Source organism: Vanellus vanellus (assembly GCF_965231255.1).
Source record: "Vanellus vanellus genome assembly, chromosome: 15".
Taxonomy (NCBI): Eukaryota; Metazoa; Chordata; class Aves; order Charadriiformes; family Charadriidae; genus Vanellus; species Vanellus vanellus.
In genome coordinates, this window is record NC_138920.1 from 13,196,590 (window position 1) to 13,211,045 (window position 14,456).

Below are 14,456 nucleotides of genomic sequence, written 5' to 3' on the forward strand. Positions count from 1 at the left end.
AAACTGGCTGGATGGCTGGGCCCAGAGAGTTGTGGAGAATGAAGTTAAATCCAGTTGGTGGCTGGTCACAAGTGGTGTTCCCCAGGGCTCAGTACTGGGTCAGTTCTGTTTAATATCTTTATCAGTGACATGGACGAGGGGATTGAGTGCCCCCTCAGTAAGTTTGCAGATGACACCGAGTTGGGTGGGAGTGTTGATCTGCTGGAGGGTAGGAAGGCTCTACAGAGGGACCTGGACAGGCTGCATTGAGGGGCTGAGGCCAGCGGTATGAGGTTCAACGAGGCCGAGTGCTGGGTCCAAGAGGAAAGGGCTGCAAGTTGCACCCAGGGAGGTTTAGATTGGATATTAAGAAAAATTTCTTCACTAAAAGGTTTGTTGAGCATAGGCACAGGCTGCCCAGGGAAGTGGTGGAGCTGCCATCCCTGGAGGTATTTAAAAGACGGGTAGACATGTGCTGAGGGACATGGTTCAGTGGTAACCTGGCAGTGTTGGGTTTACAGTTGGACTGGATGATCTTAAAGGCCTTTTCCAACCCAAACCATTCTATGATTCCATGCCTCTGGGCCCAGCGGAACAGCAGCAGTGCAGCATGCAATGCTGAGGGCCGGGAGGCATGCCCCTTCCTGCCTTGGCCGTCCTGCACAGCGCAGTGTGGCTGTCACCATGGCAACGTGGCCTGGCCCTGGGGCCTGGTGTGGCCTCGCTGCAGGACTTGGCCATGCTGCCCTGGGTGCGAGTGCTGGGGGCAGCGGGGCTCCTCCGCCTGGCATCCGGGGCCACAAGGGGTCTGTGGCTCTGAGATGCCACTTTGTCCCCTCCGTGGGTGGCCTGGGGGCTGTGGCAGGGCTGGGCTGGGGCTGGGATGGCGGGGCCAACCGTGCCCTGCGGCTGTGGCCTTGCAGCCGGACCAAGGGGAGCCATGAGAGCTGGTGGGGTTGGTGGTGCCCCACAGCCAGAGCGGAGGGTCGCTGCAGCATGTGCGGGGGAAAAGAGTTCTTTGGGTGCTTTTGGGGCCCTGAAGGGGATTTTGATGTTAGAAGTCTGGCTCATTGGCCCCGTTCCCACTGGTGTCTCTCCCTCCGCCATGAAGATGGGTTGAGAAGTGGGTTGCAGACCCGTGGGTCACAGCCACAGGCTGTGCTTGAGCAATAACTGCATTTCACAAGTGCCTGATTGAGGGATGTGTCCTCCAGCAAGGAGGACTTCCCTGAACCCAGCACGAGATCTGTCTGCATCAGCTGCAGAACATTTCCTGTGCCAGGTCCTGCCGCTTCCCTGAAGGGAAATGAAAGTAACTTAAATTTCCTCTTCCCTCACATCCACCCTGCATCACGCAGTGTGGTGGGACTCCGGGGTCTGCTCGCGTGGAGTAAGAAACCGTAACTTGCTTTCTTTAGCCCTAGCTGTGCCCAAGGCTGCTCGGGTCACAACTGGTGCCTTTAGCTGGTATGTGTCGTGATAGCAGCAGCTAATGCCCGGGAGCGCAGAGCCGACTGGGAGCCTCGTGGGATGGGGCGAGGGGCAGCAGAGCTGGCAGAGGGCTCAGAGACAGCCCGGGCTGTTCGCAGCCTTTGCTCGGCGAAGACAGAGCAGAGCAGGCAGAGCACACAGCGAGAACACGGCCCCGTCAAACGCAGCTGCCAGAGCCAAACCTGTGCCTGCAGCAGGTCTGCTTCAGCGAGCACCTGCCTCTGCTGCAGGCAGGGACTGTTTGCACCCAACGTAGAGCTGGAACTGAGCTGTTGCCTCCTGGTTCTCGCTATCCACCCCCGGCCTGTGATGAGAAGCAGCGCATGTGCCACTGGGTGCAGGTGTGCCATGCCATGCCATAGGTGCCGGTGCCACCAGTGCAGAGGAGTGGGGTGGTGGCCAAGCAGGAAGCCCTGGGGCTCTGGGGGACGCCCCGTGTGGGCTGTGGCAGTGGCTCTGCACGCCTCCCTTGCGTGCGGTTCCCGTTTTGGCATGGATATAAAGGCGGTGTGGCAGGGAGAGCTCAGGAGCAGTGCGGCACTGTGGAGCATCCAGGATGGGAGTGCAGAGCCTGGCAGTGGCTTGCGGGGCGCTGGCTTTATGCCTAACACTTGCTGGGGCCACCAGTCCCGGCTTCGTGGTGAGGATCACCCAGGCAGGCTTGGACTATGGTGGGTTTGGCTTCTGATTTCTATTCTTGTAGGTGTGCTGGTGGCTGAGGGACGAAGCTGGGCGCACACTTGGAGTGCGCAGGGTACTGGGGCAGGCAGTGGGGATCCTTGGCCATGGGTGCTGAATGCACCATTGCCCGGGGCTTCCCACTGACGCACCCATCTGCCCATACCACCACCTTCATGGAGCCCCTCCAAAGGGCCCAGCACTGCAGGGTGTCGGGGGGCAGTGCCGCGGTGGTGTCGGGGGAGGCACAGGGCTGGCAGGGCAGGAGGGTCCCGCTCTCATGGCTCATGTCCGGGCAGCCGAGCCGTGAGCCCCACAGGAGTGAGCTGCAGAGGAGAGAGGGGGTAGGGAGCTGCAGGAGGGGCAATGACAGAGATGGATGGGCCCCGCGCTGGTTTTATTGAGACAGGCAGAGCCTCAGCTCCAGCAGAGTGCTGTTATGGACTGAAATACACTGTGTGAGAAACAGCTTATTTAACCGGCAGCTCTGGCAGCTGTGCGGGAGAAGAGAATGTGACTCCCCTTCCCAGAGGGATGCAGGGATGCAGCACCCACTCACGCTGTGCTGCTCCCTGGGACATGGGCTCCATCCAGCTTTGCCTGACAATGCTGGGCATGGAGTGGCACAGTGCCTGGGATTTTCCACACACCTTGCACAGTGTCCAGCCCAGAGAGTGAGGACTGGGAACTCTCCTCCCTTTCCATGCCACCTGGCCACCATCTTTACTTGGGGCCTGCAACTGGGCAGAGATCAGGCATTTGACAGTGTGCTCAGAGGGCTCTGTTCTCTGAGATTAGCTGTAAAGATAGCCTGGGAGGTGGAAAGCAGCCAGAGCATTGCCTGGATTTTTCCTTTAACCCTTTCGCTGTGCGCCTGGTGCATGCTGTCAGCTCCTGTGGGAAGTGTGTGGCGGTGATGCTCTCCCTCTGTCCCTGCAGCCCATCAGCAGGGGATCGCAATTCTAGAGAAGGAGCTGGCCCATCTGAAGCTGCCGGACATCTCGGGTGATTTTCGCATCCGGCATGTGGGGAAGGTGCGCTATGAGATCTCCAGGTGAGCCCTGCCAGAGACCCAGAGTGGCTCACTGCCCCCCCCACACCACGTGAGGGGCAGGAGGGGTGGGGTAGGATGGGGTTCCCCAGAGCAGCGAGGTCTGTCCTGTCCCCTCCACAGCTCCCAGAGGTGTTGGCCCTGTCCTCAGTGCAGGCAGAGATGCTTCTGCTTCCCCCCCTGCACAAAGGGGAAAAAGGGAACCAGGGTGACAACACTCTGGGTGCAGGCGGATTTTGTGCAATAGAAGCCCAGGCGGTGGAGTTTGCCTTGCCCACGGGAGCAGGGGCCCTCCATGCTATGGAGCAGGAGCCCAGCCCCTGCAGAGATCCCAACTCCTTGCTGCATGGTTGCTCCTGCTGCATGGGGTTTTGAGCTGATGTCTGGATCGCTGCAGGGACCTCATTTCCAAAAGTGCCACTTTGCCCTGCGCATCACTGCCAGGCATTGCTGTGCTGTGGTGGGACAGCAGCTGGGGATGCTGCCAGTGAAGTGGCCCTGCTCCCACCAACCCTCCCCAGCCGTGTGCCTGGGGCCAAGGCAGACCCCCTCAAGTCCTTTTTAATTTTTTTCTCGTATTTTATGTTTATTTATTTTTAGATTGGACCTTCGCAGTTTCCACTTGCCGTACTCGCAGATTTCCCTGGTCCCCAACGTGGGCCTGCAGGTCGCCATCTCCAATGCGTTTGCCGATGTGGATGGGAACTGGCGGGTGAAGTTGCACTTCGTGTAAGTGCCTGGCTCCCCCCTTCCCTGATCGGGCGCTTCACTCTGTGATTTTTCTCCTCACCCTCTTTGTGTCTGGGCAGCTGTTCCTTTGCCATCTCCAGATGGGCTGATTTCTCTTTCCTGCAGCCGGGCTGCAGCCACTGTATTCCCAATGTACATCTGAGAGCCCCTCACCCTGGGGGAGCCCAGCCAGGGCTCCCTCCGTGCCAGGAGCCCTCAGAGCTGACCAGGCAGCCTTTATCCCCCTTGCAAGTGGTTGGGGAGAAAACATGAAAGCCATCTTCCCTCTTGTGGCACCTGGGGTGTGAGGGACAGTCCCTCCCACTTGTTTGTCCTGGGGGCACCTTCCTGAGCACCCACAGGGACAAGAGCTGAGCCAGCACCGGGGTGGGCAGACGTCACTGCCACTCGTACCGCCACTGAGATGGATAAAACAGAGCGGGAGGCAAGAACAAGGTGGACAATGGAGGAGCTGTGCATCAACCCTCCTGCCACTGTTCCATCTCCCCTACTTCCTCTTGGTCCTCTCTATTTAAAGGTTACCTCCCCTAGTTTATGTTCCAGTGAAATTTGGTTTTCCTGAGTTTAAAAGCCTTCTCGGTCTCCTCTCAGGGAGAGCCTGAGCTAGATAGATCCAGCCCAAAGCTCTGGCTCACTGGAGGTCCCTTGACCAGGACTCGCCAGTAAGAAATGTCTCTTTCTCACCCTCCTCGCCCTGCAGCCGTGACCATGGTTCGTTTGACCTGAAGGTGGAGAACGTCTATATCAAAATCAACCTGAAGCTGGGCAGCGATGCCTCCGGAAAACCCACCGTTGACACCTCTTACTGCAGCACCCGTATCTCCAAAGTCCGAGTACACTTTTCGGGCCGGTTAGGGTATGTAACTTCACTCTGCAGACCTTGAAGCTCTGTGCATTAGGCCATCTGCTGTGGGAACGTGGCTTCCAGGCCCTGGTGCAAGGAATAAGACGTTGGCATATCTGCAGTCCCTTGGAGGCTGCCCCTTCTGCCTGCGCGCTGCCTGCACTGGCACACCACTACTGAGCTGTTTCTTGCAATATACTTCTCATCCAGATGTACAACTGAATGGACTTGTTGAAACTGGTGAGGGGTCTGGAGCACATGTCTTATGAGGAGTGGCTGAGTGAACTGGGGTTGTTTAGCCTGGAGAAAAGGAGGCTCAGGGAAGACCTTTTAGCTCTATCTGAAAGGAGGTTGCAGAGAGGTGGGAATCCACCTGTTCTGTCCAGTAACAGGTGACAGAACAAGAGGAAATGGCTTCAAGTTGCGTCAAGGGAAGTTTAGATTGGATATTAGGAAGAATTTCTTTATTGAAAGGGTCATCAGGCATTGGAATGCATTACCCAGGGCAGTGGTGGAGTCTGCATGCCTGAAGGTATTTAAGGGACATATATATATAGTGCTCAGGGACATGGTTTAGTGGTGGGCTTGTCAGTGTTAGGTTAATGATTGGAATAGATGATCTTACAGGTCTTTTCCAATCTAGAAGATTCTGTGATTCGGTGAACTTAATTCTGGTCTGAATTTGTCCTGATGTGACCGCGTGTTTAAGGCAGTCACTAGACTTGCATGCAGGTGGGTTACCAGCAGGGCTGTTTGCAACTGTAAGCCCTGAGGCAAAGCTAGATGCCAAATTGCCATGGGAATGATATTCCCAAATGTCCTACATCTCTAGTGTCTCCCTTTCCTGGACAAATTCTTCTGCAGCAGACTCTGAGCTGCTCCTCTCTGGTTTCCTCGGCAGGTGGCTTTACAACCTTTTCTACAGTGCTATTGAGTCAAGATTCCGGAAGATCTTGGAGAGTGAGGTATGTGAGCGAAGAAGGGCAGAGCTCTGGGTTTTTCTGGACGTCTTTAGCCCTCACTCGTAGCTGATGTGCTAGAAGGATCAGAGCACGTGTAGGGATTTTACTAGAGCCAGAGCAGACAGCTGTGTTGCCAATTTGGTGAAAACCAGAGGACTGACTGGGCATCGCTAACAGCAGTCTGCATAGCATCGTGTGGCTCAGGCTGAATTCCAAACCTGCAGCCTTTGCCAAAGCCCAGCGTAACTGGTTCCCAATTAACAAAGACTTTTCTTTCTATGTGGTCAGTTAATTAGATCTTATGCCTCGGCCAAGCTCACTGTAGCAGAGGCAACCTGATCAGAGCTGTCCTTTCAACAGCCATGCTCCTGTATGCTTTGGGGAGCACGGGGGGAGAAATTCTCATCTCTGGATTTCAGACACTTGCCGTCTTGTTTTAACGGGGTGCATCAGGGAGGCCCCGCTACCGTCCACCCGGTACAAAAGGGGACACGCAGGAGACCTGCAACAAGACATGGAAACAAGCTGTTAGCAATAATTACTACAAGGCTAACTGGCACGAGTTACAGCCTCCCTGGATGTGAACCTCGCTCAGGAAGGAGGCACTTGGAGAATAGGCAAATCCCACTCCCGCAGCAGATCACGCGCTGCGCGGGCGCTATTCCCGATGCCATGTAGTGGCTTTCCCAAGTCCCCAGGAGCTGTAGCAGCAGATGGGCTGGCAGCAGGGCAAAGCCAGGGCTCAAAAGCAGTTTCTGCTGTTTTGCCTCCCGGAAGGAGGGGAACTCTGGGACTCTGAGGGGAGCTCTGCTGTTCTCTGTGCCTCCTCCAAGCCCCCTTTAACCCACACACCTTTCTCAGTGTCTTTCTTCATGCGTGAGAAGGTGCAAGGGACAATGGGCAGGAGAGGTCAGGGCTGGGACCAGGCTGTGCCCCGGGGTCCTGGTGCAGCCCGTGTCTGCCTCCTGCTCTTGCTGCACACACTTCGGCAGTCCTTGTGTCCCCACTTCCAGGGGGACCCCATCACTGGGAGATCCTGGTCACTGGAGTCAGGGCTGTGTTTGTCCATCTGCAGGTCTGCTGTCCCATACAGCAATGGGATGTTCCAAGACCAACAGATGAATATCAGCTGGGCACAGGAAGGGTAGCACCCCTCTGTCAATACAGCCGTTCCCAATGCTGTGTTCTGCCTCTTTCTCCGTGGCACTGTACCAGGGATACCCTGCTTGTATCTTGGACTCTTACTAACATGCAGCCTGATAAGTAGAGACAAATGTCATTGTGTCACTTCTTTTATTTAAGCAGGCTTCTGCAAGGAATAAAATGGCACCATGAAGCAAAGCAGAGACCACAGCTGAGGCTTTGAACAGGGGCTTGTGAACTGGACACCCCTGGCAGAGCTGCCCTTGCTCAGATTCACTGCCTTTCTTTCCTGCAGGTCTGCGACATCATAGTCAAATCTGTGTACAGGGAGCTCCAGCCTTACCTTCAGACCCTGCCAGGTACCTGATGCGCACCACATGGGGTTTTAGGACCATTTCTTCCTAACATTTCCCAGCCATGAGGACAGGGCTTTACCTCCCCATTTCCTTGTATTTCTGCGTCCTAGCGGGGAGCTGGGGAACACCACATCAGCAGTGACTTCTCATTGTGCACCCTCACCAGCTGAAGACACTGCTCACCTTTACACAGTCTCCAATGAGCCATGCCCTGGAGCTGGCAGGGGCAAGGACTGCCTTAGCCAGGGGACCCAGTCCATTCCTCAGGTCCAGGAGTTGGTCCTCATGGCTGAGAAACAGTCACATGGGAAATGTGATTTTTTTGCTTCTAATCAGAACTGAGTACGCGTAAAACTTGTACTGAGCTGTTGCACCTCAAAGCCTGGGCATGGCACTGCCTGGATGTCAGCAGAGGCCATCTCCTCACTGCTTTCCTGTGCCACGTCCCTCTTGCTCATCCGCTTCTCCCGTGTTTTACAGTCACAGCCAAGATAGATGCCATGGTTGGGGTTGATTACTCCTTGGTGGCACCCCCAACGGCTACCGCCCAGTCCCTGGATGCGGAACTGAAGGTGAGAGGCTGCCCTGGGGAATCCTGAGTTGGCTGATGCCATTGTTGCAGGCCGGTGGGGAACCAGGTTTTGGTACCTCCTGCAAGTGCTGTTTGCCAGCCTGCATCAGCGGGTGAGGCCCACCACCCTCTGCTCTCTGCTTGACCTCTCTCTCCCTTCTCCCAGGGCGAATGCTTCTCCCTGGCCAACCGCTCTGCCGTCCCCTTCCCACCGTTGGCGCTGTCCTTACCCACAGATCATGATCGTATGGTTTACTTTGGGGCCTCCAGCTACTTCTTCAACACAGCTGGCTTTGCCTACCATTCAGCCGGGGCACTGGTCTTCGAAATCACAGACTCCATGGTGAGCATCACAGATGGGACACGGGCTGTCCCTGTGCCTCCAGGAAGTGGGTTCGATTTGCAGAGAAGCTCTGGTGGTAGCCTGCGGTCTTGGAGGGCTCCTCAGATGAGCTGCCCAGAGGCTGAGAGCTGAGGGCTGCAGGGTGGGCCTGGGGCCATCGGGCACATCACCACATGGGTATGGGAGGGCTGATATCACTGCGGGCTCGGCCATGCCACGTTGCTCCTGCATCACTGTCCATTCCCCACAGATCCCAAAGGACATTGAGTTCCACTTGAACACCACCACCTTCTCAGCCTTCATTCCCCAGGTGAGCAGTCCAGCCCTGCCTCCCCAGAGCTCCTGCCATGCATAGCTGCGGGTTTGCTCTGTGAAGGAGGTGTCCCCCTGGAACAGGGCTTTGTGCTGCTGTCCCTACCTTGTCCATGCTCCTCTGCAGCTAGAGAAGATGTACCCAGAAATGCTGATGAAGCTCAGGCTGTCTGCCTCCTCCGCCCCGTTCCTGAATATCGGACCAGGAGGGCTCTCGCTCAAGCCTGTTGTGGATATCCAGGCCTACGCCATCCTTCCTAACTCCAGCCTGGCTCCTCTCTTCCTCCTCAGCCTGGTGAGTTTGGGCACAGCCTGCAGTGGTGACTGTGGTCCTGGCTGGGCAGCTCCTGGGGCAGCCACAGCTCTGGCTGACAGGGTGAGGTTGGTGAGCTCTGCCCTGCATCTCAGCATGGCAAAGATGGGAGTCTGAGCTGTGCCCCATCCTCCTGCTGCGTACAGCAATGCTGAGCCATTGCTGCCAAGCTCCCGCCAGGAGAGGTGCCAGAGGCCGTCCAAAACCAGCCCAGTCCTAGTGCAATGGGGGTGTCCCCAACAGAACCATACTCAAGCTGGCAAATGCCAAGGCTAACACTGCGTGTAAACGTGTCCCTGGACGGGCAGCGGTCCTGCTGCATTTTGGCTGGTCAGAGCTCTTTCCCCGGGTGTCTGGTTTGCTGTGAGGTGGGGTGAGCACTTCTGGAGCTCTGCGTTCTCTCCCCAGACAGGCAACGTGTCCGCTGTCATCAACGTAAAATCTGGCCACATAGTTGGGAGCCTGAATGTGGGCAGGTAAGGAGAGGGAGCAGTGCATGGGAGTGGCTGGGGGGTACTTCTGTTCTGGGCTCCCAGGGACAGAGGTGAGGTAGGGAGGCCCATGACAGGGACCAGTGCAGAGTGGAAAAGCCAGGGTAGAGGAAGTGGGAACCATATGGACATCAACATGTGGCTCTGGAGCAGGAACCGCTCCCTCCATTGGGACAGCCTTTACAGCACCACTTCTGTCACTGTGCAGGATGAAGCTTTCTCTGAAGCATTCAGATGTTGGCACTTTCCAGGTGAGCTATCCTTGACCATGATCAGAGCCCCCTGTATGGAGGTAAGAGTCTGTGTTGAGCCAAGGAGATGGCTCATTTCTCCCTTCCCCCCAGTATGCAATGTGGGGCTGCACCCAAGCCCCACACTGACCCCATGGATGCCTCCTGCATCAGCCAGCGATACTGGGAGGGGACACAGAGCCAACTCCTCTTTCGTCCCTACCCTTCTACGCAGCCAGTAAGGCCAGACAAAGATTCTGGTCTCTGGTGAACCATGTGCCCATCCCAGCTCTTTGCCTTTGTTTCTTTTCCTAATTATCCTCTAATGCCCGGTCACCTGCTCTCTTGGAGGCTAAAGCTCTTTTCCTTCACCCTCTCTCTGCCTCCCAGGTGCGAACACTGCAGTCCATAATGAACATCTTTGCTTCCAGTATCCTGCTCCCGCGTCTTAATGGTGAGAACCTGCTGGGTGAATGGGGGTGCTGGAGTAGTCACTGGCCAGGTCACTCTGTCTGAGCAGCCCCAGCTCGATAATTAAATCCCCATCGCCAAGCCTGGTCAGTGGATAAAGCCTGCAGTGAGTGCAGGAGATGGCTGTAAAAGCCGCCGGCAGATGCAGGCTGTGGGCAGCAGCAAGCAGGAGCCTCTCAGTGCTGTGACACACATCCAGCAGTGAACACAATGGAAAAAAATGAGCACGATGCACATCCTAATGCTTTCCAGACCCTCTCCCCCGCTCGCTGCTTCTCATGACTCCCCAGCACATGGGGCCCGAGCGGGGCTGGCGGCTGCCAGCGGTCCGGGGGGTGGCAGGGCACAACATGCAGCCCCCAGCCCTTCTGTGGGCCTTGGGAGCAATTTCCTCTGCTTACTCCTGGAGCAGCAGGGGCGAACGAAGAGCTGGGGGTAGAGGTGGCTGCCTGCTTTGCACGACCCTTGCTCCCTCATGGTCCCGTTCCAGTTCCAATGTGGCCGCGTGTGTTGTCTTTTCCAGCCAGGTTAGATCAGGGTTTCCCTCTGCCTCTGCTGGACAGAATACAGCTCTCCAATATCCTCGTGCAGTTTCACCAGGTGAGTGAGGGGAGCACCCAGCCCCAGCCAGAGCCTGTCCTGCTGCCCTCGAGCCTTCCACCAGGGAGAATGGCTGCCTGCTGCTGCCAGCACAGCACAAAGCCAGTTGCCCTTCCCTTGTTGGGATGCGGCGGGCAGGAGGGTGCGCTTCACCGAGTTCCCAGCAGCACAGCTGCAAACCAGAGACCCCATTTTCCCATCTGCACAGTAGGGGTCTGGGCTTTAAACCCCTGGGGCAGCACTGTGTCATTCTCCAGTTCTTAAACCCGGGGCCTGAATTTCCCACGACCCTTTATAGCCTGTGCAGCTCTGCAGCAACATTACTCTGAGTTCTTGTGTTCCCCGGCCAGCGGTGCCTGGCGGGATGCCATGTGTGCGTGTGGAGCAGCTGCTGTCGCTGGACACATCTGCCTGCCCCTGTGCTGCTTGCCAGCTCCAGTGGAAGGAGCCCTGTGGGACTGGGGAGTGGAGAAAGCTCCTCTTGTGGGAGGCCTTGGGGAAGCCCGAAATGGGCGCCACTACGGGGATGCTGAATAGTTACTGCGAGGCACGGCTGTGAAATGTCCTCAGAGCCCTTCCAGGGCTCAAATTAGGCACAGGGCTGACAGAACCACACATGCCCTTCCATCCTCCCTCCCCAGAATGTGGTGGGTGCTGGGGAGGATGGCAGCCCACAACAGAAAGCGGCTGCCAGGGCCTGTCGCAGCCCCACATTTTCTCTCTTTCTCCCAGAATTTCCTGCTGCTTGGAGCAGATGTTCACTATCAGCCCCGGGGATAGAGATAAGGCGATGAGAAGGACCTCAAGTACCAACAATGCCCCCTTCACTCCTTCTTTCCCCGCTGGCCCCACTGCTGGAGCTGAAGACCACTGGTTCAGCTGCGGCATCCCTCACTGTCTGCCTTGTTCTGGAGCGCAGTCAGAGGCAGAAGATCTCCTGGGGCCTGAACGCTGTGTCCCCCACCGGGGCCTCACCCAGCACTACTGAAAGCTGGTGGTCCCTGCCCCCCTCCCCACCCGCTTTCCCTGTGCCATTGGTGGCAATAAAGGTGGCCAGTGCAGGTGTTGCGGCTGTGGTGGTGCTGTCACTGTGTCGTGGTTTAACCCAATCCGGCAGCTCACTCCCCCCTACCTTCCCCCCCAAAAAGGTAGGGAGAAGAGGGTGAAAAGGAGAGGAAAGGAAAAAGGGAATAAAAACAAAAAAAAAGCCCTCATGGGTTGACATAAAGATAGTTTAATAGATCAATATCAGTAAAGGAAAATAACAATAATAATAATAACACAAGTCACTCTCACCACCCAGGGAACTGGCATCGTCCTGAGCAGTGATTGTGAGTACCCACCCCCCATCTAACCCGCTTTGATACACTGAGCATGACGTCTGTGGTATGGAATATTCCGTTGGCCATTCCATCTTTCTGTCTAGGCTGCTTCTCTGCTTCTATGGGAGGCTGAAAAAAGGTCCTTCAAAACTATAAACATTGCCTAGCAACAACTAAAACAATATGTATTATTGACATTCTTTTCCTACCAAATCTGAGACACAGCAACTACTAGAAAGATAATTAACTCTGTTCAAGCTGAAACCAGGACACAGTGTCTGAGCTTGTGGTACCTTCCCTGGGCCCTTCGCTTGGGGGTGGCTGCGGGCTGCCAGGACCCTCCCCCCCCCCCCCCCCCCCCCCCCCGGAGGAGGGTCTGCACTCGGGAACACCCACTTTAGCTATTTTTATCTGTGTGGTCACGGCAAAACACCATGGACCACCAGCTGGATCTGAACTTGGCAAGGGATGCAAAGAATAATTTGAAGGGCTTCTACAGGTATGTCAGCCAGAAAAGGAAGGTCAAAGAATGCCTACCCCGCTGGCAAGCAGGACTGGCAAACTGGTAACAATGGACAAGTAGAAGGCTGAGGTGCTCAATAACTTTTTTGCCTCAGTCTTCACTGGCAACCTCTCTCCCCACACCTCTCGAGTTGATGGACCGTGAGGCAGGGACTGGGGGAGCAAAGTCCCTCCCACTGCAAGAGAAGCTCAGGTTTGTGACCGCCTGAGGAACCTGAACATACACAAGTCTATGGGACCTGACGAGAGCATCCCAGAGTCCTGCAAGAATTGTCTGATGTAGTTGCCAAGACACTCTCCATGATGTTTGAAAAGTCACAGCAGTCAGGTGAATTTCCCAGTGACTGGAAAAAGGGAAACATTGCACTCATCTTTAAAAAGGGTAGAAAGGAGGACCCTGGGAACTACTGACCTGTCAGCCTCACCTCTGTGCCTGGGAAGATCATGGAACAGATCCTCCTAGAAGCTATCCTAAGGCACATGGAGGACAGAGAGGTAATTCGAGACAGCCAGCATGGTTTCACCAAGGGCAAGTCCTCCCCGACCTAGTTGTGTAGTGTGATGGAGTGAATACATCAATGGATAAGGGAAGAGCTATGGATGTCATATATCTGGACTTCTGTAAGGCCTTTGACGTGGTCCTCCACAACATCCTCTCTAAATTGGAGAGATACGGATTTGGTGGGTGGACTGTTTGGTGGATGAGGAATTGGTTGGATGGTCACATCCAGAGGGTAGTGGTCAACAGCTCAATGTCCAGATGGAGATCGGTGACAAGTCATGTCCCTCAGGGTATGTATTGGGGCTAGTACTGTTCAATATCTTCATCAATGACATAGACAGTGGGATAGAGTGCACCCTCAGCGAGTTTGTGGATGACACCAAACTGAATGGTGCAGTCAACAAGCCTGAAGGACAAGACGCCTTCCAGAAGGACCTGGACGAGCTCGAGAGGTGGGCCTCTGTGTGAACCTCATGAGGGTCAACAAGGCCAAGTGCAAGGTCCTGCACCTGGGTCAGGGCAATGCCCGGTATCAATGCAGGCTGGGGGATGAAGGGATGGAGAGCAGCCCTGATGAGAAGGACTTGGGGGTACAGGTGGGTGAAAAGCTGGACATGAGCTGACAACGTGCGCTCACAGCCCAGAAAGCCACCCGCACCCTGGGCTGCATCCCCAGCAGCGCGGCCAGCAGGGCGAGGGAGGGGATGCTGCCCCTCTGCTGCACTCAGGGGAGACCCCCCCTGCAGTGCTGCCTCCAGCTCGGGGGCCCTCGGCACATGGGGGACATAGACCTGGTGGAGCGGGGCCAGAGGAGGCCATGGAGATGCTGCGAGGGCTGGAGCCCCTCTGCTGTGAGGACAGGCTGAGAGAGTTGGGGGTGTTCAGCCTGGAGAAGAGAAGGCTCTGGGGAGACCTTAGAGCCCCTTCCAGTGCCTAAAGGGGCTACAGGAGAGCTGGGGAGGGACTCTGGATCAGGGAGGGGAGCGATATGATGAGGGGGAACGGTTTTAAACTAAAAGAGGGGAGATTACAACTAGATATAAGGAAGAAATTCTTTCCTGTGAGGGTGGTGAGCCCCTGGCCCAGGTTGCCCAGAGAAGCTGTGGCTGCCCCATCCCTGGAGGTCTTCAAGGCCAGGTTGGACCGGGCTCTGAGCAACCTGCTCTAGTTGAAGATGTCCCTGCTCGTTGCAGGGGGGGTTGGGCCAGACGGCCTTTAAAGGTCCGTTCCCGCCCAAACCATTCCATGATTCTATGCTCATATTCCCACCGCTATGTCTCTTTCCCCCGACGGGGCCGTGTGCGGCCGCCTGCGGGTCCCCGACTCCGCCCGGCAGCGGGGCCGGAACGGCGGCGGCGCGGAACGCAGCGCCGAGGGCCGGGAGGCGGCGGGGCCTCTTCGGTGGCGCACGGCGGGGCCTCCCCGTCCCCGCTCGGGCCCTTTCCCGCACAGCGCCCCGCGGCCGTCGCCGTGGCAACGCGGCCTGCTCCCGGCGCCTGGCGCGGCCTCCCTGCGGGACGCCGCC

The 14,456-nt window shown here is 56.5% G+C and overlaps 1 protein-coding gene across 3 annotated transcripts; it reads left to right on the forward strand.

Annotated features, from left to right (window-relative positions):
• Positions 1-2,026: 2,026 nt before the first annotated feature.
• LOC309678151 (bactericidal permeability-increasing protein-like) lies at positions 2,027-11,919 on the forward strand (the record flags this gene model as incomplete). Of its 3 annotated transcripts, none has more annotated exons than XM_082491104.1 (15): positions 2,027-2,141; positions 3,088-3,202; positions 3,800-3,928; positions 4,650-4,805; positions 5,695-5,758; positions 7,194-7,257; positions 7,735-7,826; positions 7,992-8,168; positions 8,419-8,478; positions 8,608-8,775; positions 9,202-9,269; positions 9,493-9,535; positions 9,905-9,968; positions 10,509-10,584; positions 11,430-11,919. In XM_082491104.1, the coding sequence occupies 15 exons, from the start codon at positions 2,027-2,029 to the stop codon at positions 11,749-11,751; spliced, it is 1,713 nt and encodes a 570-aa protein (XP_082347230.1). In that variant the 3' UTR covers positions 11,752-11,919. The 3 variants fall into 3 exon arrangements, with proteins under 3 accessions (XP_082347230.1, XP_082347231.1, XP_082347232.1); XM_082491105.1 differs by having other exon boundaries at positions 10,509-10,585; positions 11,318-11,564; XM_082491106.1 differs by lacking the exon at positions 10,509-10,584 and having other exon boundaries at positions 11,318-11,564.
• Between the last annotated feature and the right edge of the window lie 2,537 nt (positions 11,920-14,456).